General features: G+C 38.7%; 1 protein-coding gene across 5 annotated transcripts in view; it reads right to left on the bottom strand.

Annotated features, from left to right (window-relative positions):
• The window catches only part of Mnat1 (MNAT1 component of CDK activating kinase), a 157408-nt gene that overhangs the window by 66127 nt on the left and 63381 nt on the right, over positions 1-27900 (bottom strand). For 2 of the 5 annotated variants that reach the window (XM_087552350.1, XM_087552349.1), the window contains exons 3-7: positions 26741-26893; positions 24336-24409; positions 16297-16400; positions 13657-13797; positions 4071-7364 (exon numbers count right to left, since the gene is read on the bottom strand). In XM_087552350.1, the coding sequence (XP_087408476.1) occupies positions 7137-7364; positions 13657-13797; positions 16297-16400; positions 24336-24409; positions 26741-26893 (700 nt within the window). In that variant the 3' untranslated portion in view covers positions 4071-7136. 5 annotated transcript variants of the gene reach the window in all.

The following is a 27900-nucleotide window of genomic DNA, read 5'->3' as shown; positions in this document are numbered from 1 at the left end:
AAACCATACTGAGATGTCACTAATACCTATTCAACCCAGCTAAAATACATTTTAAACTCACAAGCCTAGCAAAGCTGTAAGGCTATCAGAACTCACAGGACGGGGAAACAAACGGAGAACAGTAACTACTGCCTTAGCTGGTATGGACTAAGAGAGCTCAGCTCTGTCCCATTTCATCCTCACATGTCCGTTTTCTGTCCCTTCACCATCATGTCTCATAACTCAAGTCTAAACAGCCCTTCTTAGTGAGGATGGCTCTCTTTACACCAACTAAGTGACAGTATGAAGCTTCTACCCCCAAGACACTCATAATCTAAAAGCTAGCATGCATTTCAGCACACAGAGGAAGCAATTTTAAGAATCTAAAACAGTAGCTGGGTGGGAGACAAGAAATGAAGAGATTTATGAAAGAGAAAAGAAAAATATGCATATATCTGCAGTGGAAACATGGTGTTTGGGGTCAGTAAGCAAAGCTTCTGTCAGGTAAAGGTGCTTGGCCACCAACCCTGCTGACCTGAGTCAGCCTTCAAACTCACATGGCGGAGAAAGAAAGCAACTCTCGTAAGCTCTCGTTTGTCCCCATATGAGAGCTCTCTGTGGCTCTCTGTTCTATAAAAACAGAAATAAACCTTTTCTCTACAACTATACTAAAAATGACTAAAAACAAGTTCAAAGTGAGATACATCTCCCACCTGAGGGGAATGGGGACGCAGGGAAGGAGGGAGAGAGGGAGACATAAATGTGTCCAGAACATTCTCAACCCCAAAATGATCAGACAAACAGTGGGCATTTCTACTAGCAAACAATCGTGGGAATCCAGGAATGGTGTTCTCAGGGAATCTGCTCTTTAAAATTGGTATCTATGACAGCCTTCGACACTGCTGACCCAAAGCCAGGGCGTGGTCCCTATCTGTTAAACACTCAGGTCTTGCCTTAATGGCCGCATGCTACAGGGAAACTGGTTAAAGCACTCCATGGTGGCCTGAGATTGAAGCGTCTTCATCTCTCATGAGAAAGTGTGCTACTAAGCCAACTGTGGCTCTATGTCCTATATCACCAAGGAAACACACACATACAAAGACCTTCCTCATATTGTATTTAGTATAATACATTTGTTAATCAGTGATTGTTCTTCAAAAATTTTTAAAGCTGACGTTAACTAATATTGTTGTGCCTTGTTATCTGTGGGGTATTGATTTTACCAAAATCCTAGGACATCCAAGGACCTTAAAATAAAATGGTGCATCTTCCCAGTGAATGGTGGTGAATGTAGACTCATGGCTACTGCATGATACTGACAGACAAGTGCTCAGTCTTACGTAAGGAAGGCACCTATGGAATCCCCTCTAAGACTCGGTAAACACAGCAGAAGAGGAGGCAAGAAGAATGAAAGCTGAAAAACAGGAACAATGGCTGTGAAATGTCATCTTCCGCTCAGAGGTCTCATTGAAAACCAAATATGACTAATTCTTCCTAAACTACAGTCAGTGTTTTCACAAGCATTAAGAATATCCCAAGCATAAAAACAAAGATGCTTCAAAGTGTTTGTGTATCTTTGGGCTCCATTAATATTAACATAATGTATAACATTCAGTCACTCATCTAGAACATTTCATTACACCCTGTCGTATTCTCAGTGTTAGGATTGCAAAGTTTATGTGCCAAACACAGAAATAAACATTTAAAGAGTTTAACAGTATAAAATAATGGCGTGTGGGTAAGAAACAGATTCTTTAGATAGGACCATCAAAATTTCAGGGTGGCTGGGTGCAGTGGCTCACTTCTACAGTCAAAACACTTGGGAGATGGAGACCAAGTTTGGTTTAAGATCATCTCCCACTAAACAGAGAGCTCAAGCTCAGCTTGGGCTACTTAAGATGATGTCCCAAAAAGAGAAGCCGGGAAGAAAGTTCCCCTGAACTGACTCTAAGGAGCACGCATAGGGGCGGGGCCATGGGGGGGCACTCTGCTGACAGAGCTTTTGTCTGTAAACAGGCTACTTCTTACACTCTTACAGAGGCTCTCCCGTTCTCAGACATGAGAAGAATGAATGACTAACATCATGCATTTTTTCTAAGTAAACTGGAGAGACAACAAAACATTAAGCAAGAAAGTTATCGACTTTTTCAATGTTGCTTATCTGTTATCATGCATTCATTTGAGGACCCGCCCCTAAAAGGTTTATAGAGTAGACCATAAGGTGCTCAGAATAGAGATTAACTGAAGCAAACAGCCTAGAATGGCTGAGAAGAGGAAGGGGGCGGGGGTCTAGATAAATTCTGAAAGAGAGACAAACCATCATTGAGTTACTCAAGTTGCTGTAGGTTGCAGGTGGGGAAAAGTGAACTTGCAAGAAAGTTAGATGAGCTCTGTGTCTTCTACTTAGACTGTCATCTCTAATTATATGAACTATGAAAGAAAGATAACTGGAAAACAGTAGCAACAGCTACATAATTGCTAAAACTAAGCAGCAAAAGAAGAAAAACTGTATGTTTTAGAGTACTGTCTCTAATGAGAAGTGTACATGGTAACATTTTTTGGGCCATCTGTGCTTGCATTCCCATAATGCTCTGCTTTCAACAGGGGATGGAGATCTTTCTGGGTATGTGGCTGTTTTCTGTCATCTAAACACTAGACTTCATCCAGAAAATGACTAGTTTTTCAGCTTCTGTCACCTCAGTACAGCATGCCCTTAAGAACAGCTTTAAAACACTTACTCATGAGCATATAATGACATATGTCAACCAAAGACTGCAATCCCCATCTTCTTAAGCTTTGCGAGGGTAGGGGGTGAGAGGGGCAGCACATGGGAGAGTAGATTCTTAATTGCCAAGTTCTTACACACTTCATTAGTGGAAACTGATTAATACACCATAAAATATACCTTGTTATAAGTGACTGCATAGTGTCTCTAGAATTCACCTCAGAGAAGCAACTCTAATAGCAAAACAAGTCTACACATTTATTTTTGTTCCATCTTTGAGATAAGATCTCAGCTAACCCAGGTTGGCCTCAAACTCACTAATGAGTGAAGGATGACCCTGAATTTCTGATCCTCTTGCCTTGACTCCCTAAGTGTTGAAATTGCCAGTGTGCATTACTAAGCACCATTTTATTAGTGCTTGAGACTTGTGCTCAGCAAATACTACATCCTCTCAGCTAGCCCTGTTTTACACAATTCTATTACTGCTCCTTTTATGGACCCTTGATATTATATTTAGTTTGGGTATAGGTGTGAATTATAATAGATTGGCCTGATGCTGCTTGTATTCTAATGGTAATACTGGTAAGGGTACTACTCAAGATCTGGTTGCCCAGAGACAAAGTCCACACGTAGACCCAAGTGATGCTGTGTGACCAAGTTATTTCTGATTGGTGAATAAAGATGCCAACAGCCAATAGATGGGTAGAAAAGACACAGACAGTACTTGGGGCTCTTGAGCTTTGTGGGTTGGAGAAGAACCAGGAGATAGAGAAGCTGGCATGGATTAGGTGAGTAATGAAAATGTGGCCCTAAGGGCTGACCCATTGGAGTTAAGAACAGACCAAATGAAACCTAGTAAAAACTCGGGGTTATTTATAGGAAAAATAGATACCTAGTAGTGGGTAAACATCTATCCAACCCTTGTGCTATTTAAAGCTTATTATAAATAATAAAAGTTGTGTGTCCTTTATCTGGGAACTGAACAATCAAGGCAGGATAGAAACCTGAATTAGGATTAAATTTTCTACAACAGTGAATGCATAATGTACATATAGAAACTAGAAGACAGTCTCTGGATTCATTCCTCAAGGACTTCCCAACCTGACTTTTTAAGATGGGGTTCTCTCATTGGCCTGTGGCTTACTGACAGGGCTATGCTGGCTCTTTGGCCAGACCCAAGAATTCACTTGCTTCTGCCAGCCAGCACTGGTATCACAGCACATACCACCATGTCAAGTTTGTTTTAAAAGCCTGGGTTCTGGGGGGGGGCTCCGGACCTCATGTACCAATTGAACACTCCAACATGCTACTTTAGATATTTTTAAAAAACAATATGAACTAGCTTAAAGGTGAAAAAATATTTATTTACCATGTCAAAATGACAAACATTTACAGTTTATATAAGTCACTAAGAGTTTTAAAGATTTTTAAGATAAACTTAAAACACGGAAGTTATGGAATCCTTATTAGGTAACGTTTACAGATAAAATAAGGAAGGAAGGTAAATTGACAATTTAAACATGATGACTGAAGGCCTTAATATAAAGACATGTTCATGGGTAATTAACACTGGAAATTCCAGAGAACTAACACAAGATAAGAAATTCTATTTGGTAAAATTTTATAATTAGACACTAAAACCAATTCACAACAAGCTATGGATCTGTAAGTCTTAATTGGTGGAGCTTTCTATTTTAAAGTGAAACATTTTAAGAAAAAAAAGTAAATATACAAAAATTCTATATAGCAAATATATTAAGAAATACTAGACATATGCAGAATATATTGTATTTATGTATACTATATTATGAAAACAAAATATTATGGAATACGGAAGAATGCTATTTTGTTCTATACTTAGAGAACACTATATAAATGTCAAGGAGCAGTTAAGGAACACATTATTTAATCCTCAAAACAATCTTTAAAAGAAGCAAATGACTTTATAGATGAGAAGAATGAAAGTTGACAAATTGGTTAAGATCATACATCAATAAAGTTAGAAACAACATTTAATGCATGTCTAATTCCAACTCAATATATAACACCAGGATGCAGACAGTTATGGAATTAAAGACAACAGTCATCTGTGTAACTAACTCACCTTATCACTGACAGAAACTACCTCATTTACAGACAGACAGACAGACAGACAGACGGGCACACACACACACACACACACACACACACACACACACACACACACACACACATGCACCCTGACAGACACAAACACAAAAAAATGAATATATGTATTTAGAAAGTAATAAAAAATAAAACTAATAATTCATATACAACAGCAAAAAAAACTTCATAAATATATCCTTACTTTTGAATAGCTACTTTAAATAATGTTTTAATTCAAACCATTCTAACCTTAAAGAGTATAATAAATAAAAAATGGATTTACAATATTTTGAAACATATTTGTGTAGAAAAACCTGTCTGTAGAAAAATATAAATTAATCCTGCCCTACTTTATACCAGTAGAAAAACAGTTCCCAAAGAATTCAGCTGAGGAATGCTGAATGGCTGAGAAGCACCTAAAGGAATGTTCAACATCCTTAGTCATGCAAATGCAAATCAAAACAACCCAGAGATTCCACCTCACTCCAGTCAGAATGGCTAAGATCAAAAACTCTGGCGACAGCAGATGCTGACCGATGTGGATGTGGAGAAAGAGGAACACTCCTCCATTGTTGGTGGGATTGCAGACTGGTACAACCATTCTGGAAATCAGTCTGGAAGTTCCTCAGAAACTTGGACATTGTATTACCTGAGGACCCAGCTATACCTCTCTTGGGCATATACTCAAAAGATGCTCCAACATACAACAAAGACACGTGCTCCACTGTGTTCATAGCAGCCTTATTTGTAACAGCCAGAAGCTGGAAAGAACCCAGATGCCCTTCTTTTTTTTTTTTTTTTCTTTTTTTCGGAGCTGGGGACCGAACCCAGGACCTTGCGCTTGCTAGGCAAGCGCTCTACCACTGAGCTAAATCCCCAACCTTTTTTTTTTTTTAAGATTTATTTATTTATTATATATAAGTACACTGTAGCTGTCTTCAGATACACCAGAAGAGGGCATCGGATCTCTTTACAGATGGTTGTGAGCCACCATGTGGTTGCTGGGAACTGAACTCATGACCTCTGGAAGAGCAGTCGGGTGTTCTTAACCACTGAGCCATCTCTCCAGCCCCCCAGATGCCCTTCAACAGAGGAATGGATACAGAAAATGTGGTACATCTACACAATGGAATACTACTCCGCTATCGAAAATAATGACTTCATGAAATTCATAGGCAAATGGATGGACTGGAGAATATCATCCTGAGTGAGGTAACCCAATCACAGAAAAACACACATGGTATGCACTCATTGATAAGTGGATATTAGCCCAAATGCTCAAATTACCCTAGATGCACAGAACACATGAAACTCAAGAAGGATGACCAAAATGCGGATGCTTCACTCCTTTAAAAGTGGAACAAGAATACCCTTGGGAGGGGATAGGGATGAAAAGTTTAGAACAGAGGCTGAAGGAATGCCCATTGAGAGCCTGCCCCACGTGTGGCCCATACATATACAGCCACCAAACTAGGTAAGATGGATGAAACAAAGAAGTGCAGGTGGACAGGAACCAGATGTAGATGTCTCCTGAGAGACACAGCCAGAATACGGCAAATACATAGGCGACTGCCAGCAGCAAACCACTGAACTGAGAACGGGACCCCTGTTGAAGGAATCAGAGAAAGGACTGAAAGAGCTTGAAGGGGCTTGAGACCCCACATGAACAACAATGCCAACCAACCAGAGCTTCCAGGGACTAAGACACTACCCAAAGATTATACATGGACTGACCCTGGGCTCCAACTGCATAGGTAGCAATGAATAGCCTAGTAAGGGCACCAGTGGAAGGGGAAGCCCTTGGTCCTGCCAAGGCTGGACCCCCAGTCAACGGGATTGTAGTGGGGAGGGCAGTAATGGGGGGAGCATGGGGAGGGGAACACCCATCTAAAAGGGAAGGGGGAGGGGCTAGGGGGATGTTGGCCTGGAAACCCGGAAAGGGAATAACATTTGAAATGTAAATAAGAAATACCTAATTTAATAAAGATGGGGAAAAAAAATAAAAGAAAGAAAAAGAAAAAGAAAAACAGTTCCCTAACAATTTATATATGATTTTCTTTGAAGAAGTGTTCAATACAACTATAAGTTTATAAAATAGGAAAAACAGGCCGTGGGTGTAGCTCAGTGAAGCAGCACTTACCTAGCATGCACAAGACCCAGGTCTCACCTCCAGTAACACACCTCACCATACTAATCCTTATCATTCTGAAAAACGGTTTGACATCATTTGAAAAGTGCTACTTTTCACTTTCCTTATACTTTATGTATCCATATTTCCAGACATCTAACCCAAACATACCTGTTCTTAAATATCTAAACCATTCACTTTACTGTAGAAATTACTAAGGAATTTAAAAGCATAGTCCTGAAAACTCTCTTTCAAATAAACAATTAAAACAAGGCTTCCCATTTTAATTCCTGTGGAAAATGTCACCGGCTTCATGGATTTGGGCTTCTCAAGCTGCATTTCCAGCTGGGTAGATCTGTCTTTATGCTGAGCCAAGAGCAGAGCGACAGGGAGGTCGGAGCTCTCCTGCAAGAAAGAAAGTTCCATTTGAAACTCAACACGGAAAGAATAAAGCAACAACACTTCCCAAGTACGCGTCTTCTGTAAAGCATTTGATGTCAGCCTAAATATCAACTTTATATAGAACGCTTTACGAAAGAATACTGACTTTCCATAATAAGGAAGGGCTGCTGTAGACTTATAAATCTAGAGAACCTGCAAACAAGTATTTTATAAATCTACATTAAAGAGAATATAATAGGCTCCTAGTTCATCTAGCCCCCAACACATTTATTAAAGAAAGAAAGCTAATCAGAAAAAGAACAGTAGAAAGGGCTCTATGACTTAGACCAGAGGTTTATCTGAGGTATGTTGTTTTCACCCAGAGTTCAGACAGTCCGAAATGCTTCCCGTTAGACTTCACCTGAGGCTGTTTGCAAACAATCCTTTTTTTGTTTTGCACAATGGTAAGTAACACCACATGTGTATTTGTTTATTTTATCCTTTAGTTTTAAACTGTAAATAAACTTTTATCCAAGTAACAAAATGATAAACATTTAATATCGTACATCAATATAACCCAGGACCACTGTTTATACAAATTCGTGCGTGCCCATATTTTGAGCAGCAAATATGATCCTAACGTGGAAACTGTTATTTATCATGTTGAGCAATCACATGCTTGAGATGCTGTGAAGCTAAGGTCGAAACTAAATGATACTTAGACTTCTACCTTTCTGCGTTGTCAGTTAAAGAAGAACCCAGAAACACATGCAGAGAAAAAATACAAGAGTATTTATTCTGTATACATATATGTAGAAACAAAGATAAAAATAACCAAAACAGAATGAAACCCACCACTCTTCTCTTTCATACACTTAAGTTATGTGTGAAAGGCTACACAGCAAGTATAAGGCCAGCCTGGGCAATTTATTGAGGTCATCTAAAAATAAAAAGTAGAGAAAGGGACGCAGCTCAGTGATGCAGTGCTGTGCCTAGCATATCTGAAACTCTAGGTTCACTCCACAGGGCCACCAAAAAGCAGGGAATTGAGCAATAAAAATAGCAGTCACCCAGAATTCAATCCTCAAGAAACTCCCCCATTAACATCTCATAATATAAAGCAAGCAATTACCACTGGTTCTCATTTTTCTTCCAACTCGAACCCATTAATAATTTTAGGCACAAATGTGGCTGATTAATACAATTAAAGTAACTGTTTTAAAGTCCCAGCGTAGAAGCAGTAACAAACCACTCGATTTAACAGAATTGTTGGAGGATCAAGGCTAATATTTTTAAACTGCATTTCTTTATTTCTGTGTGTGTGTGTATGTCTCACCACATGTTACGGAGCATGTGCAGAGGTCAAAGTAAATGTGCAGGAGCTGATTCTCTCCTTCTACAAGAACATGAAGAGTTTTATAACATAGAGGGGCACGGTAGTACAGGCTGACATACCTAACAGGAAAAAATGCAGCCTTGGCTGCACAGTGAGGTCAAGGTCAGCCTGGACTACATGAGACACTGTCTTAGAAAACAAACGCAAAATTTACAAAAAAATTATTTTTGCAAGGCAGGATTACAAAAATGAAAACATATTAGGATTCAATTTTCTTCATAAAATAAATGCTAAACCTGGGTTTAGCAAGAATAAAGGTGGGTAAGAAACAACATAAGAAGAGTCTTGGGTCCCTTCGTTTCATACTTCACAACAAAGCCCTTGTACTGCATTGCTGTTGATTTCTGCGACGAGTGTAGCTCTCCATTAGGCAGTTTATATTAAAGAAGACTTTAAATGGGCTATAGCCAAAAGTATCTTTAAAATATATCTTTTCATAGGCACAAAGTAAAGAAAGAAAAGAGAAATATTCTTGGCTAAAAAGTTAACCCACAAAAAAAAAAAAAAAAAAAAAAAAGTTAACCCACTGGGTTAGGAAGATAGATGCACAGATCAAAGTGCTTGCCCAAAAGGCTGGAGACCCGAGTTTGATCCTCCAGAACACACATAAAGACAGTAATAAACCAACTCCACAAGCTTGCACATCATACACTCACATATATACATAACCAATTAATGTATTCAAGTCATATCAAGGGCTGGAGAGATGATAACTCAGAGGTTAAAAGCACTTGGCTGTTCGCCCAGAAGATCTGACTTTTAGAACCAAACATTTTTCATTTAAAATGTGAGCACATAATGACTGAAATATCTGCCAAGTCTAAGGACCTATGTTTGGTTCCCAGCACCCACTCCAGGCTGCTCACAACTGCCTATAACTCCAGTTCCAATGAACCCAAAGCCCTCCTCTGGCTTTGGAGAGAACCTGAACTCCCATGCACATACCCATAAACAGATACACAAACATACACATAAATAATAAATTATTTTTAAAAGTTAAATAATTGGCTTCTGATTCATAATATTTGAAATGAATGTAAATACTTATACATAACAGATATTTATTATAAAAAGCAAAACTGCATATATAAAAGCAAGACAATGGGGCTGGAGAGATGACTCAGCAGTTAAAGTGCTGGCTGCTCTTTCAGGGAACCCAGCACTTACATTAGGCAGCTAACCCATTCGTACAAAGAACACACACACACACACACACACACACACACACACACACACATATAATTTAAAAAATATATTAAAGCAACACAATGTGTTTACTTTAAATACATTGCTAACCAAAACCAGTTTACTATAATCTTAATATCTCATTCACATTAAAAAAACAAATGTTTAACTGTCTTGATAGCTGGAATTTTATAAACATTAGGCATTCTAAGTATGAAACTTTAATATCAAACCACAGAATTTACTTTAAACCTACTACTTCTCTATTTTAGCACTCAAAATGTTGGAGCCTGAAGGCCTTTCTGAGTGTTAAAAGAGAACTCAGCATGGGCTGGGTGATAAGCATGTCTCCAGAGCAGAACAAGCCTGTGACGCGTGCACTGGGGAACACAGAGCAGGCAGGTCCGGTTTTGGGGTTACTTCTCTGTTCTGAGAATCACACTTCACCTTGGAAGGCTACAGAGCCCATATAATTGCCTAAAGGCACACTCTTTAATATTTAAAGAAATTTTAATAAGACTGCCTGTAATAGTCATTAAAAGCTTTCTAATGACCATTTTTAAAGATTATTTTAACTGACTTTAAGCAAGCCATCTGGCAAACAATATTCCTAGTAAGAATCAGCTACTGCATTTGACAACAGCATTAACTCATAAAATTTAAGACATAAATGGAACAGAATTTTCAAACAGGAATATAAAAAGATTTAATAACACAGAACCTGATTAAAAATCTTTTTCCAAACTATTAAAAAATTGAATTTACAGTTAGGATTAAAATAAGTGGACTTTTAGCCAACATTACGGCAAATGCAAAGCCATAAACATTCAGACTGTAACATTAAGCCCTGTCACATACAGTATAATGTGCTGCCAGTGCTTTTTCAGAAGGTTAAAAAGTGACTTTGGGCATAAAGACCAAACTCAGAAAAAGAAAGAAAGAAAAGAATTCCAATAAGTCGTCTTTGCATTAAGTGTCGTTCAGGGAACATTTCAAACGCTAAACCTTTTAGACATACAGATGCCAATGTTGGCGTTCCTTCTTTATAAAAATCTAACATGAAAACACATAGAAAATACATTTTCACTTCATTAATACGGACCAATCAAGATAAAATAAATAAATGAATTTAGTTAGTCAAGGATTGAAAGTAACAAAAAATTTTAATAAAGATCGAAATGATCTGTAAAAAAAACTTTTATAGTTGAAATCAAAAAACCAAACTCCAGTGTTATTCTATAAACTATTATATACTGATTAATTGTATTAATGAATATAGTGAATTACTAAGAATTATTTAACCACTCTGTTATATAGTCTAAACGGTGAGGAAAACATGTGCAGTAATGACTTGCAGGTGAAGAAAACAGGAAGTGAGAGGGACACGAGAGCCAGTATAAGCTCCAGATCACACACAATGTGCGACACTGGCATGAGCGCCTGACTTCACGCCTCGCTGCATTTGAGGGGAGCTGGACGCCAACACAGCTCAATGAGGCAGCAAGACTCGGTGCTCTGAGGACTAGCGGGTTCTGGAAGTCCAACTGCTATAAGGGATTGATGGGAGACTGTGCTGGAGAAGGGCTAGAGTGGCCGGAGCACGCATTCTTCTGCTCGATGCATAGACTTCAGTTTAGCAGCAAATTTGTTCTCCACATAGAGAGTGGGGAGGATTTTTCACTACGTTTTTATTTATTTTATCTGAGTGCATATGTGCATGCTGTGGAGCACATGTGGAGGTCAGAGAACAAATTGTGAAAATCAGTTCTTTTCTTCCACCGGGTGGGTCCTGAGGCTTGAACTCTGGCACTCAGGGTTGGCAGCAAGCACCTTTACTGCTGGAGCATCTCCCCAGCCCTAGATGGGCATTTATGATGAGCACTTTCTGTCTAAATAATCCTCTATTTATTTATTCACCTACATCTAATTTAAGATGTAATCCTGCTTTTTATTTTACCTCTGGTTAACTCTTTTTGAACAAAGGCACAACAGAAAATACATTTATATTTACTCTATCATAGAATTAACAACATAGCAATTAAGACTGGAAGCGTGTCAATACTGAAGAAATGCCTCATGAAAAATGACTATATGAAGACAGTATAAAAAGGGGACATTGCAGAAACACTTGCCCAGAGAGGAACATTTTCCAGCTTGTGATGTCACCAGTATCGCAAAGGATTATATTAAGTATCAATAATAAAGTCTGAATTCTAGGAACCACAGCTCAGACCAGTCACTTTGGTTATCTGTTAACAACGCTGAATACAGAGCTAACTGCTAGAAAGTACTAATATTTTAATAACTTTCATCCAAATACGTTATTTTTCATGCAAAAATATGACATGCAGCCACTACATTCCAATACATAATCAACATATTCAAAACGAACTTGTTAGGAAACTATTAAGAGAAAACGCTCTAAAAGCAATGTTTAGTAACACTGCTCGATGCTTGGAGACATCGAGTGAGCACTGCTTATATTTATGTCAGTTATATTAATCTCTCATCTGAAGTGAAATGAATATAGACAAAAGCTGAGAAGGGGGAAGGCAGAGAGGGGGAGGTAAAGAAGAGGAAAAGGAAAGTGGGGAGGGGAGAAGATGAGGATGGAGGAGGACGAGGAGGGAGATGGCAAGGGTAGGAGTGTAATTCAGCAGTGCAGCCTTCTTTAAGGTCCACAAACATGTCACATCCACAGGCATCTTCATCCCTTAGGATAAATCACTTTAAATCCTTTCTACAAGTTGGAAACATATAACAGGGAACATGTTGACTATAATAAAAATTATAATTAAAATCATTGCCATGATTCTCTTTGGAGTAGAAATTGGGCATCAAATTAATGTAGTCTATACCAAATGCTAGAAACACATCCATTTTTTTAAAGCAGACACTATAGGTGAAGTGGTCACCATCGACCCCCAGAGGGGCAGAATCCACAGAGATGGTGCAGCTTCTGTTACTGATCAGTAGGTGCGCTATGCCAGTTTCCCAGCCCAAGCCTTCAAATCATCCTGCGTCTACTCTTCACTCCTAACTACTATTCCCACAGCTCTGAGATTCTGTAACACATTCAACCACACAACTACAGAAGCCACATGGGCAGCAAGGAGACCCGCAGAGGACAGGATTTCAAAAACGCACTTGAATGACTTTACCGTTTTGTTTAAATATCTTACATAGATGTCTTACTATGTATCCCTGCATGTCCAGGAACTCACTCTATAGACTGGCCTCAAACTCACAGAGATCGACCTGACTCTGCCTCCTGAGTGCTGGGGTTAAAGGTGAATGCCACCATATCCCACTGACTCACAGATTTGTAAGCATAAACATTATATAGGATGAGGGGTTAAGGGATGTGTCTTACCATTCATCAATAGCTATTAGACGCAAAAAATCAAGCTTGCTCAGCAGGTAAAGGCCCTGATTTGCCTCATAAGCCAAACTACCTAATCTCAAGCTTCAGAACCCAGGAAAAGGTTGAAGGAAAGAGGACCAACTCAACATTATCCTCTGACCCCCACATACACATCCTGGCAGGCACATGCTCTCCACCCAGTACCAGCCTTATGCACAATAATAATAAATAAACGTTTTTTTAATGTAAATGTATTGGGGCAAAACTGAAAGTAAACTAAAGCAGGAACACTCTGAACTGCTATTAAATGCCATTGTTCTGCAAAACCCATGGGAAGATAAATTTTTAAGAGGTAGCTGCATTTTACTGACCAGCTCATCTAAAAAGGCCTGCTTGTTCTTCCTTTTCAGAATCTGCTGCAGCTCTTCTTCCTTTTGAATAAACAGTCGTCGTTGTTCACTTTCTTGGCGTTCTACCTCCAATGCTTCCTCCAATTCCTCCTGCTCCCGAGTCTAAACAGACATTTCCATAAGGAATGGAATTAGTTTATCAGCCAATAGCAATCCTATACCAGTCTTCTACTTTATTTACTAGAAGCATAAAGCAAATTAATCACTCGTGCTTTAATAATGTAACAATTCCATAGAGAACCAACTAGGACACTTGTTATTTTACGTGAGCATGCACTATCCCAGACAAGGACAAACACCACACCAAGTCCACTGAGCCCGAGCAACGATGGAATAACTAGCCAGTACTGGCTAGCAGGATGGGGTGGGGTGAATTTGTAATTATTATAGACAATTTGAAATACTGCAATGTATAGAACTTAACATGGATTTTCTTTTTAACTCACACATTAGGCAAATTCCTCCTTCAACAAAACACCAAGTTTTCAAGGAAAAAAAGGAGCTACACCCCAATGCTATAACCTCATTATGTGCAAAATTAAACAAGGTCTATTATATTCTGAGGACAGCAAACCCACACCTCAAGGGAACTCATTTTCAAAGCTCAAAGCCATTTCAGTTTACTCTGTCTTCTCTGCTCTCCTTAAGTCAGCCTGCTACTATTGTGAGCATTTCTCCTAATCATTTTACCAATTCCTAAACCCTTGTTACAGAAGTCAATGCTCTTAACACAAGCTTCTGAGTTAAGAAGGGAGTCCAACTTTATCCAAGAGGATTAGTAAGAGCAAGCATAAGAAGATATAACAACACGCTGTCAGTGTCTCCAATTAAGCACATCAAGTATGGATACAGCATACACAGTGTATGTAGGAATGACAATATTGATAATGGTGATATGTTTTCCTTGAGACTACACGTAATATAAACAGATTAAAGGTCCACATCCTGGTACTAATAAATATGACTTTATTTTTGCTGAGGTACTCCAATCCTAGAGGGATGTCACATTCTCTCATCTGTGGGATTAGCTCGAATCTTCCGTTATGTGTCACATTTGCAATGCTCACAAGAGTCAGGGCATTACTAAGGAGCCATGGGGAGTGGCTTTCCAGAGAATGGAGTGAGAACTGCTCTGGCATAAAGAGTTAGATTGAAATAATGGTCTAGGAATGGTTAAACTGGGAGCAAAGGGGAAGGTAAAGGTGGTATAATGGAGAGGAATAAAAATACTAAAGTCCTTTCAAAAAGATATATGGAAATATACTACTACTACTATTACTACTACTATTACTACTACTACTACTATTACTACTACTATTACTACTACTACTACTACTACTACTACTGAAGCTTTCTAAACTATAAAATATATATAAACAATTAAAATTATATATAACAGAACAACAATGTCCCTAATAAACTTGAGAGATTAGAAAATAAAAACCCCAATTCTAGGTATGAGTTACTTCTTTTGGAATTATTGGCCAGTGAGGTTCCATAGATCTCCAAACAATACAAGCTATTATCAATAATCATCTTCCTCATTAGACAGTGAGAAGGAGAGTCCTAGAACCTGGTAAAATCAGGCCAGTATGGAAAGAAACTTTATCCCTGCTACCTAGCTTTTATGGTGCTAGAAGGCACTCTTTGTATGTTACCAGAAGAGGAGAGTAATCATCAACCTTACTCAGCTGTGAACTCTGAGACTTACAACTGTTGTAGAAGACATACCCAGTGGGGCAATAGTGACACAAACATCATGAGAGTGACCAACCACTGTCTCATTGATTTAAGGCCCGCTCCATAAGAAGAAATCCTTACTTGGCACCACTGTTGAACTTGTGGCTAGACAGGAAATAGTCCCTAAGAGAGAATCTACTACTATTACACCTCTAAATGGATATAATGTCAAAGCATCTCTTAATGACTTAGTGTTATACTCATAGATCAAAGTATCTATTAACCCTAATCTGAGAAACTTTTATTGAAACTAGTTTGTGATTAACAGTGGTCCACAACTGGCCAGGGTGCAGAGACTAAGAGACTGAAGAACGCTCACTCCTAAAGAAAACATATATACTGCACATTCTCCTCCTAAGAGAACATATATCCTGCACATTCTCCTCCTAAGGCTGAGGGATCAACGGAGAAGAGGCAGCAGGAAGAGTCTAAGCGCCTGAAGCAGTAGATGACTATAAAAATGTCTTCAGAACACATCAGAGCAACCTAGGCTAGACCAAATCCCACACAGAGAGGAAGTTGCGCACACAATTCCACTTCTGGCCATGGAGCTATTGGAAATCAATAACTGCTGTGAGAAGGACAAAGAATTTTCTCTGAGAGCGATGCTCCTGGTTAGTCAACCATGCTCTGGTAGAAAACCACACATATGAGAATATCTGAGCAGCACAAATTTCTTTTGAAATACTTCTTTAAAGGACATGAAGACAGGTGGGTGGGGAAGGGAGGGGTAAATTGAAGAATTGAAAAAAGTGGGGGGTGAATATGATTAGAACACAATATATTAAAGAGCTAATAAAATCCTCTTAAATATTATGTGAAAGATGTTACTCATACAAAAGAAAATACTTAGCAACCAACCAGCTTTAATTTATTTTTCTGAATGACATCTTTGTTTTCTTTTTGATATATTTCCATTTTCTTTTTAGTGTTCTCCAAATCCACGTTGTTGGTCAAATTGAAAACTGTAACAAAAGGAAACACTGTCATAAATTTTTATAGTTTTAATAGAAATCCTAAGGTGATTATAAAAGCCAAAAAGTCAGCATTCTGATTTCTTACTCATGGGATTAACAGTCTTTATGGTTCTACTTGTATCTTTTAATTATCTATCTTATTGAGTCGCTCATGATCACCTTTAACTCTAGCTCCAGGACTATCTGCTAATCTCTGCCCTCTACAGAGGCACTTATGTGGTACATCTAGGGACACACACATGAACACCCACACAAACGTAAACTTAATAAAAATAAATCAAAGACTAAGTTACCTATATTGCAAACATCTATGGAATATGTAATACAGGTACTTGATCTAATTGCCTCACTTAGCCTAATTCATACATGGCAGGTATAGGGTTGTGTTATTAAATGTGTGTGTGTGTGTGTGTGTGTGTGTGTGTGTGTGTGTGCGCGCGTGTGTTTGTGCTCTACCCAGTGTGTGAAGGTCAGAAGACAACTTGCAGGTGTCAGTTCTCTCCTTCCACCACATGGTTCCCAGGAGTAGAACTCGGGTCATCAGATTTGCAGCAGGTACCTTTACCCACTGATCCATCTCCCCAGTCCCAGATGTGGTCTAAAACTAACAAATAGCTCGGCCAAAGTATACGGCTAAGAATCATTAGAGTCAGCACTGTGATGTAGATAAATCCCAAACTCTGAACTTTTATCAAGAACGAATTTGTTGTTTCTGCAAATGCTTGCCCAACTAGTAACTTCCCCCTATAGAAGCTCCACATATCTGAGACTGCAGCTTTCCAATCTACACCCAGAGAACAATGTCAATCTCAAGATCTGACCCCCCACCATCTCCATCTTAATCATCAGCTCTTCCTTACCTCACTTTGCACTAACAATTCCCCTTCTGTGAATGCTAAAAAAAAACATTACTTCTTACCAGTCTCTTCAACTTGTCTACTTTCTATACTATATAATTTTGTAATGTACATGTCTTGTTATACCTACTAGAATGTTTATTTACTACTGTTTTAAACTTGCTGTTAAATATAAGTGAAAAACAAGTAAACTTCAGTTCTAAGTGAAATTTATATGGTTAGATGAAATTAATTTCTTTTATAATTATAAATGCCACAATAAACCTAATAAAAGCAAACAGACTATGTTTATTTCATTTTCACTTAGAAAATAAAGGTATTAGCAAACTTATAGATGTAAATTGTGATCACAGATAATATAACCTCTTTCAAAAATAAGGATCATAAAATTGAATTACTAAGACAAAAACCTCTTAGATGAAGCAAGCATATTCATGTCGCAGGAACCACAATGTCATGGCAGCCTCAGAGAAGGGACAGCAACTAACTCTCTGTAGCAATCATCTGACCCTCTGTTTGCTGTTGTAGCTCAGATGTTGACCTGACTCTAATCAAGAATTAAATGCAAACAAAAAACCTATTATATTTTCTGGAAGATTTAACATTATTTAAGTACAATTTTAAAGTCTTTTGACATTCTGAATTTACAATTAAAGCCCTTTGGGCTTTCTTATCCTTTAAAAATAAGTCTTTTTTGCACTCAAAGAATAATCTGATTATTATGAAGCAAAAAACAAATATTTGAGATGGCCCCTGGGGCAAGGAGGCACAGAAAGTTCTATGTGCCTATTGTCATGTTGCTCACAGAGAAGGGCCTGATGTTAATGCCACAGAAAGGCTCATCTTCACATGTACGTTCTGTTGTAAGTTTCTGATACCATCATTCAAAATTGCACATTTTAATTTTTATATGTATGCTATTCAAGGAATTCATAATGACCTTTATTTAACAATATATCTTCATCCCCATTTTCTGCCTCCTCAAACACTGGCCTGAGCTAACCTCCTGTCTCTAAACCTCTAGTCTATGTGTAAGCACCTACCCTTCTACTACACCACCAAAGTCAAAGACAGCTCTTCACACCTTTCAAAAACAGCTCCAGACAACTTCCTTATTGGCGATGGGCTAGTAGATGGTGTGAGGTCTTTTTGATTTGTTTGTTTGTTTTGTTTGTTTGTTTTATGACAGGGTTTCCTTTGCAGCCCAGGCTGGTCTATAACTCATGACCATCTTGCTTCAGTCTTTTGGGTATTAGAATTTGCATGCATTTACTACCACACCACACCAAAGCCTATATGCTCCACTCTTATCTCTGACTATTCTTCAGTACCCCATATTCCACACATAGACCACTAACTACTCCTTAGGCCTATCATGTATTTTCAAAGCACTGTGAGCGAGAAAAGTCTACTAGGCAAACTATTTACTAGCAATGTGAACTTGTGCATAATACTTGGATTCTCTGTGCTTGTTCTGTATATACAAGAGGACTAAAAGTGCCTGTCTCAGAATTTTGAAAATTATGGTGTGTATGAAGCTCACTCTGGTCATCAGTAAGTGTCTACTAAACTAACATTTTGTTCTTTGAGTAATAGAGAAAGTCAATACAGGCATCAAAGTATCTTTGAAAGCAAAAGTAGACAGCTACAGAAACAAGACTCTGAAACAGTTTTATTCCTACAATAACAATCAGAACAACGCCACAGAACTAAGTGGTAGAACCAAACTAATATCTTTATTCCAACCCTTATTTCTGCAGACTCCCCGTGTGACAAAACAAACCAACTAAAAAATAATAATAATTCTACAACTTGCATTGCCTTTTGTTGGGAAAGGGATGTGTAGCGAGTACAGGTATACATATGTGTGTATGCATCTGAGGGAAAAGGGATGAGTTTAGGTATCATTTTCTGTTATTTTTGTCTTTTTTTTTTTTCCAGAGCTGAGGACAGAATCCAGGGCAAGCGCTCTACCACTGAGCCAAATCCCCAATGCCAGGTATCATTTATTTAATGGAGGATATCAACCTTATAATTTTTTTTTCTCCCCAAAGACAAAGTTTCTTTGTGTAGCTCCGGCTGTCCTGAAACTTGTTCTGTAGACCAGGCTGGCCTTGAACTGGTGGAGATTCGTCTGTCTCTGCCTCCTGAGTGCTGAGAGCAAAGGTGTGCACCATCACGACCTGGCATCTACCTTGTTTGAGACAGAATGTGTGGCGTGGATTAGGCTGGCAGGCCTCAAGCCCCATGGATCTGCTGTTTCTGCCTCCTTAGTGCTGGGATTACAAACACCAGCCAGCACAACTGATCGTCTCACCTGGGTCTCGGGAGTTGAACTCAGGTCCTCAAGCTTGCAGAGAAGGCACCTGGCCAGCTCTCCCAGCCCTCCAACTTGCATTATCTTGATTTACACCACTGAGCGGAAGTGTTCAAGGTCATATTCCAAGTCATCTGTCTATTCTTTCTAACTCCCAATGTCAAATCAGTGAGTGAATATTCTCTAAAATGTCCTTTACTATGGCCACCACTACTCTTTACTCTTGAGTTCCTTACTTCTTATCCATACTACTGAAACCATCTTTTAAAAACTTCACTGACTCTCCATGAGCCACCGACTAAACCTTACTGACAACCAAGTTTACAGTTTCTTATTTCATATATACTCCTGAAAATTTAATAAGTATGGGTGTTTTAGTCAGGCAGTGGTGGCACACACCTTTAATTCCAGCACTCAAGAGGCTTAGACAGGCAGATCTCTGTGAATTCAAGGCCAGCTTGGTCTACAGAGCTATTTCTGGGATAGCTAAGGATATACTGAGAAACTCTGTCTCAAAAACAAAACAAAACAAAACAAAAACAAAAAAACAAAAGATATGGGTGTTTTGCCTACATGCGTATCAGTGCATATCTGTGCAACATGTCTGCCCGGTGGCCTTGGAGGCAAAAAGAAGGCTTAAGGTGTCCTGGGATCAGAGTTACAAACAGTTGTGTGACGCCACCTGAGTGCTGGGAATCAAACCTGGATGCTCTGAAGAACAGCCCCGCTTTCAACCACTGAACTACCTCTCCAGCCTTTTTAACAAGCAATAACTGGATATATGTACAGGATGCAATGTGATAGTTGGTATATGTAAACATACGGACTGCAGCAATCTGATTAGCAAACCAATCACATTGCATGCTCTTTTTTTGTACTGGGACCAATTAACAGGTGGTATCTAATTGCGATTTTAATTTGCATTTCCCTGATAATTAGTGATGCTGAGGGTCATTGCAGATACCTATTAGCTATCTGTAGTTTTCTAGAGATGTCTACTTGTTAATAAGGTTATTTGCATTCTTGCCATAGAGTTATTAAAGGTTTGTATAAATTTCGGAGATGTGATGGTTTGAATGACATGTCCCCATAGCCTCAGACATGCATGGTCCCAGATGGTAGTGCTGTTTGGGAAGGCTTAATGACACTCTTGCCATTCCCTACACATGCACTCTCTGATTCACGCTTGTGGTTCGAGTCACCATGTCTACTGCTTACTGTCATGCTTCCCTACCATGACGACGATGGACTCTTATCCCTCCAGGACAGTGAGCCAAAGTAAGCTCTTTCTTGTCAAAGTTACCTAGGTCATGGAATTTTATCACAGCAGTAGAAAAGGAATTGCTAAAGTAGTTAATGGTAGTGTTATGGTCTGCAAATGGCTCCTCCTCTTCTGTGGACTGTCTTTATTTTGTATCTCCTTTGCTCTGGTGAAGCCCTGTAATGTGAAGAGTCCTCTCCTCTTCCTCTCCTTTTCTCCTCTCTGCCCCCTGATTTCCTCCTCACTTCCTCCCTCAAGAATATTTTAATTGAACAATACATACTATAAATATGCACTTGAGACAGTTGATTTTAATGTAAGTTTGCCACCATAGAAACATTTGAGCATGGAGCTTCGCCTGAGAAGTTGTACTGATTACCTAATTGGAAGTGGAAAGGCCACACCAAATGCACCTTCCAGGAGCAGCCCAAAGAGGAAGCTGACTTACTTTTTGCTTGCTTGGCCTCCCTCTTGCTACCACATGAATTTACCCTGATGCTGCTGGTGATGGTAGTTCCTTTGTTGCTATCAGAACCAGCTTCTCCAGGTTTCTATCATTGACTGAGGAATGGGGGATCCACCAACCCTCTCTGTCTTCACAGCAGATGGGGACAATTGAGGCACATCACCCCATAGACTGAGCAACTCCCAAGCTGTCAGCTTCTCCTGTATGAGACAGGCATGGTGGGACCCTGACTGTGGAAGACAGTCCAAACTCAAGGACCAAGAAACTACAAGTGCTGCAGCCTCTCAGATGTGACACAGCTACTGTTACTATTTCAGTGAAAACTAATTTAATTATAGCATATACCACACATGCACACACGCACGCACACACGCACACACAAAATGAATTAATATAATTTTCATTCCACTGATTCTGTTCCTTTAGGGAACCCTAACTAAAGCAGTGTGGTGGTTTGAGTAAGAATGGCCCCCACAGGCTCATGTGTTTGAATACTGGGTCCCCAGTTGGTGGAGCTGTTTGGAAAGGATGAGGAAGGATTGTGACCTTGTTAGAGGAGCTATGTCACTACCTTTGAGGTTTCAAAAGACTCAAATCATTTCCAGTGTGCTCTGTCTCCTGAGTGTAAATCAAGATATAAGCCAAATTCAACTCTGTCTTCCATAAGTCATCGAGTGCCTTGGTCATCGAGTGTCATCTCAACAATAGAAAAGAAACTTAAGACAAGCAGTCATTCTCTAACTGAATAAAGTCTCATCTTTATTTGAAGTTCGGCTTCTTATATAAATCATAACTACTACCTAAAGTGCTGTTTCTAATTTTTAAAGGGAAACAAAAGCATAGTTACATAATTCTGGAATAAATTACATAATATAATAAGCACAATTGGCCTGAGAAAGCTTGATCACTGATGCAAATAATTTATGGTGTATAACTGAGCTGGAGAGCAGAATAGAGACGCACTTGAAGACAGCTTTTAATGGAGAGCATTTACCATGCATCATTATGCTGCGGCATGAGTCAGCACAGTCTATGGAAGAACAGGGAAATGTAAGAAGCTCCAATGAGACAACTACTAGACAATGGTTCAGAGTTTCTGCGCACTTTAAAGACACACCCTCACAAAAATATATATATATATAAAAGCATAATCATTTTCAAGTCAAATGTACTGATAGATTCTGTATCTGGTGATACAGGGTAAGATGGTGGCTCATTGGTTAACTGCTTGCTATACATACATAAGAACCGAAGTTTGGATCTCCAGCACCCACATAAAAACCAAGGCACAGTAGCATAAATCTGTAACCTAAGCACTGAGATGCAGAGACAGGAAATTCCAGGGATTTGCTCACCAACCAGTCTAGCCAATAGGTGAGCTCCACATTCAGCAAGAAACCCTGTTTTAAGAAGTAGAGAATAACAGAGAAATATACCCATCACTTTCCTCTGGCCTCCATGCACATATGCATGGGTATACATACCAACATACACATACACAGAAAGAGAGAAAAATATTATAGGCCAGGTATGATGGTTCATGCCTATAATCTCAGACTCTGGGAAGCAGAGGCAAGAAGATTCTTTGCAAGCTCAAAGCCAACATGACATACATTAAACAGTGGGACTCCCTCTCAAAGAAAAGAAAATACTACATGTTGTATAATCATACTTCCCAAGCTTACTCTGTCCTTTAATACTCGTGCCTACTTCTAAACACATTGGCATTCACAATTCTACCATCTTCTTAGTACAATCCTCAGGTTCTCATGGCTGCTAGTAGACACAAAGCACAAATGAGTACATTAGAATGAAAAAGCACCAGTTCTAAGATACTAAAATAGATCAGAAAAATACTTAAATTATTTTCTGCACATGTTCCTACTGTATTCTGTACATGCTCCCACTGAGACATAATAAATAACTCAGACTTTAAAAGGAAATTTTTAAAAAATGTAATACTAATTCTGAAGAATTTGAATTTCTAATCTTTTATATATAATACTTTCTAATGATTCCTTTTATTATATTTTAATAATAAAGTTTAAATTGGGAAAATAAAAAGATGACTGTTTGACGCTCACAGTTTCAGTCTAATTTTCACAGGCTATTCCCTTTTATCATTTCTAAACCTGTACTCTGTAATAAATACAGCAACTTTCTGTTTTATTTTTACTTACTTAATGTGTGCTTTACATTTATTTATTTAGTGCACATATGTGGCGGCCAGAGGACAACTTGGAGAGCTGATGCTCTCCTTCCACTTTGGGGGGGGCGGGGGCAGAGACAGGCCTCAAGTCTTCATGCTTAGTGGCAAGCACCCTTACCTGCTGAGTCATCTCACCAAGTCTAATTATCACACATTAAAAAGCATAATTTTTAATCAGTATTTCACAACTTCCATACCTTTTAGCAGTTCTGAAACTCTCTTTAGCAAAAATGAAATAAACGTCCATTCCTAGCCCATCACTGACAGAGGGGAAGCAGACAGAAACAATACACTTTTATGAGGCAAACACCTTATGACTCACCACACTGAAAAGAAACGCTAAGACCATTCTAACATCTGCCTTGAAAACCCTGACTAGTCAAATGCTCAACAGTCAAATGCTTCAAAGTCTTCCCAACCTACTGTTACACGACAGCATAAATGACAGTGAACGTTTTTATCTCCTTATCACAGACAGAGGAGAAAGAACACCTACAAAGTCGATCAAAGCACTTCCTGTTGCTTATATGCTTGGGTAGAGCTGGTAAGTGCCCATACACCCTCTGTCTTAGCTAAAGAATGCTACCTCTACTAATAATTTCTCCAAGATAAAATTACTCAAGAATGCCCTTTAGTATGATTTAAATTTGGCAAATGTAAATCGACTGCAAAAAAAAAAAAGTAACCTGTGAACATTGGCAACCACTACTACATCAAAATCCATCAGAAGCCTTTTGTGTGAGACATTGTCTAGTCATTTAAAAGAGAACAGCACAAGATCTCTCAAGGCTGGCATATCAAATTAAAACATACCGATTTCCTCCACTTCTTCCAGAAAATCATTATACTCTCTTAAACTAGGAAAATCTTCTTCCCTTTTATTGTATCTACAGAGAAGAAAAATATCAAAGTATTACAAGTCATTGTAGACCATTTTATATAACCAGCTTGCGTAACCCTACCAAATTCAAGAATGATGTATACAAAAAGACTGCTTACTATGTAAAACACTGTATTCTTGATGCCAGGTTTAAAACTAAACCAAGAATGAAAGCTGGGTTTGGAGGGTGGGGGGTTGTTGGTTTTGTTTTGTTTTGTTTTTCTGGTTCTTTTGGAGGGTGTGGAAGGTGGATTTCTGTTCACAAAAGGCATGTGTTTTACCACTGAGCTATGCATGTGCTCAAAAACACTATTCTTCAAATTCTTATGATTAGAGAGTAATGTAGAATCAGGAGAGAACAGTATCGCACGCACAATTCTTAAAAGACCAAGGTAAAAAGATGTAATGACCTACTTCAGGGATTTAGAAAACAACTTAAGTAAGACATATCACTGTAAATTATATTACTTATTTATTATAGAGCCATTAATCCCAGAAAACTGAAGCTCAGTTGAAAAAAGTACTCTCATTTTTTTCATGACAATATGATCTAAAAAATGTTAGGTGTGCCAGCAAGTGGTGGCTCACATCTTTAATCCCAAACCCGGAAGGGAGAGGCAGGCAGATTAGTGAGTTCAAGGCCAGCCTGGTCTAAGAGTGAATTCCAAGACAGCAAGGATTACACAGAGAAAAAAACCCTACAACATCAACATTTGGGGAGTGGGGGTCACAAAAATAAGTAAATGTAATGTACCTGTGAATAATGACAAAACTGAAAAAGTTAAAGATGAAAGATCAGAATGTAAAAGACGGCTCTTTGAAGTAATACAAGTGAAAAGAAGATCAGCTGGGTCACTGATAAAAGTATTACAAATCTACCATAACTAGCAAGATGTTACTAAACCATTAGTAAAATATAGACCCCCAAAAATAAGAACTGAAAGGGGCCAGAGAGGTGCTCAGTGGCTAAGGGTCTGTATTACACTTGGGATAGCAAGGTCACAAAAAAGGAAGCTTGAGTGCTGTGGCCATTCCTTCTGCCTTCTTTCTCTTCACCCCATGTTGGGCAGGGCACCAGAGGCCCACCGCCTCCATGCTCCATCCCAGACACTATGAGGAGGGCTCCAGGAGGAATTGGCTAGGACTGCGTGCCGGATCTAGATTTGCTGCACCGTTCTTTACAGAGTATGGCACCAAGAAACTGGGAGGCAAGGATGCCTAACTCACCCTTTATTTTAACAGATAATGAAAAATATTCAAGAGGTGTGGTCTCTGAAAAGTGGCTTAAACTCTTGAACTCTCATTCTAGATAAGATTATAAATGAACTAATGACATGAAAAGAAGGAAAGAAAAAAGAAACTGTACTACTCTTGCAGAAGACCAGAGTTCAGTTCCCAACACCCCATCTGGTACATTACAACTGCCTGTTACACAGCTCCTGGTGAATCTAACACCAGCACCTCTGGCTCCCAGAGCACCAGCATTCATATGTGTAAGTCCACACACAGATACACACTTACAATACAGATAATTTAAAAACAAAATAAACCATTTCTAAAGATTAAGAGGTGAGGTACAGGGTTGGGGATTTAGCTCAGTGGTAGAGCGCTTGCCTAGCACGCGCAAGGCCCTGGGTTCAGTCCCCAGCTCTGAAAAAAAGAAAAAAGAAAAAAAAAAGTGAGGTACAGGCTAGACATGCGGCTCAGAGGCAGAGCTTAGAGTACTCAAGGCACTGGGTTCAATCCCCAAAACCAAAACAAAACCTTAAGAAAATGTATTAATTTTAAAATAATAAAGTACCTTATAACAAAAGGGCAAATAAAATGAAACTCAAAACTACTAACAAATCATAAAAATATACCCACATGCATGCCCAAAAAAAAGTATAGCTAATATTTAAGTGTTGAAATAAGCTTCAAACTGACACTTAAATGTCACCTCTTTAGTCTTTATAATAAATTTGTTTTGTTTGCTCCTTTAATTTGCCTCTTTAATAGCCTATGCTACTTTATTAGTAAGCCATGGGAAGGTTTACAGTTATTTTATACATATCTTAATTACTGCTAATACATAAAACAGATATTTATTTGACAAGTAATAAATAGCAAATAAACAAACTGTGAAGACATCAAGAAGGCTTTCCTTTAACAAAGGTTAGATATTATACAGTTCTCTATAAACTCAACAAATTTTGTAAAACAAGTATATAGATGATTTTATAACTACTTTGTTACTTGCCAGTTTATTCAAAATTACGTAAGCAAATAATAATAGCGACTATTGAAATAACTGTTTTTGTTTTCTTTGCTAGCCAAACCCCATGACAGTAACACTTACATCTTTAGTACTTTTTTCCGAATTTCAACCTCCTTGTCAACAGTGGGATCTTCAAAGAGCTGTACCCTAAAGTTGCTCTTTCTCAGTGGAGTGCCACACTCCGGACAGTTTCCAGCTCCTCTTACAAACAGTAAGTCCACACAACTCTCACACCTATAAAGAAAGAACATAATGTAGCAATAGTAGTAATAGTAGTAATAATAATAGTTAAACAAGAAGGGGTCATGAATGTGAAAGGAATTGGGGGAGACAGAAAGAACTAGAGTAGGGAGACAAAGGGAGGGAAATGCTGTAAACATGGTATTCCTGTATGAAATTCTCAAAAGGAAGTAAAGAAAGAAAGAAAACATAATATTTAAGGTAGTATTCAAATCTACGCATCTGCCCTTCAATGTAGGATTGAGGATTGGGGATGAAATTTTCATTGATACTTACAATTTCATAGAAAACAAAACTTTGGAATACCATTTTTATTTGGCAATTACTTTTCAGACATAGATAACCAAGACGATTATCAATTATAGAACTATAAAGAGTAAATAAATTGAATGAAGTACTAAAAAGAAAGGAACACAGAAGAGATGAGGAATGACAAGGCTTCCCTATGCACTATCATGGCACTTCCAAAATGTTCCAAGCATCCCCAACTCAAAATGCCAAAATGGGGCTGAAGCGATAGCTCAGTCAGGAAAGTGTTTGTATGAAGACATGAGTTTGGGCTTCCAGCAGCCACAGAAAAGCTGGGTGTGGTGGCGCAATACTGTAATCCCATTACTGAGGAAACAGAGACAGAAGGATGCTCTGACACTACCTAGTAAAAGTGCCTGGATAACATGTGAGCCCAGATTCACTGAGAGACCTCATCTCAAAACATAAGGTGGAGGGCAACTGAGGAAAACATCCAACATTGGCCTGCCCCTCCCTCCCTTTCTCCCCCTCTCCCCCCTTTCTATTTCCCGACCTCTCTCTCATACACAAAAAAATATACACTCTAAATCATTGTAAATTTTAAAATCTTAATGACAAAAAATTTCACAGAGCATAGCAGTCACTCCCAAGATCAACGAAACCTTAAGAAAAACCACTCTGAACTTGGAGGTAAAGGGAATATTTCATTTCTACTACAACTTGAGGTTAGAAGAGACCTCGACTACAGAAGT

The sequence above is a fragment of the Rattus norvegicus genome, chromosome 6 (genome assembly GCF_021556685.1).
Source record: "Rattus norvegicus strain SHRSP/BbbUtx chromosome 6, alternate assembly SHRSP_T2T, whole genome shotgun sequence".
Lineage (NCBI taxonomy): Eukaryota > Metazoa > Chordata > Mammalia > Rodentia > Muridae > Rattus > Rattus norvegicus.
The sequence above is the reverse complement of the archived record's forward strand: the minus strand, read 5'-3'. Positions and strand labels throughout refer to the sequence as shown.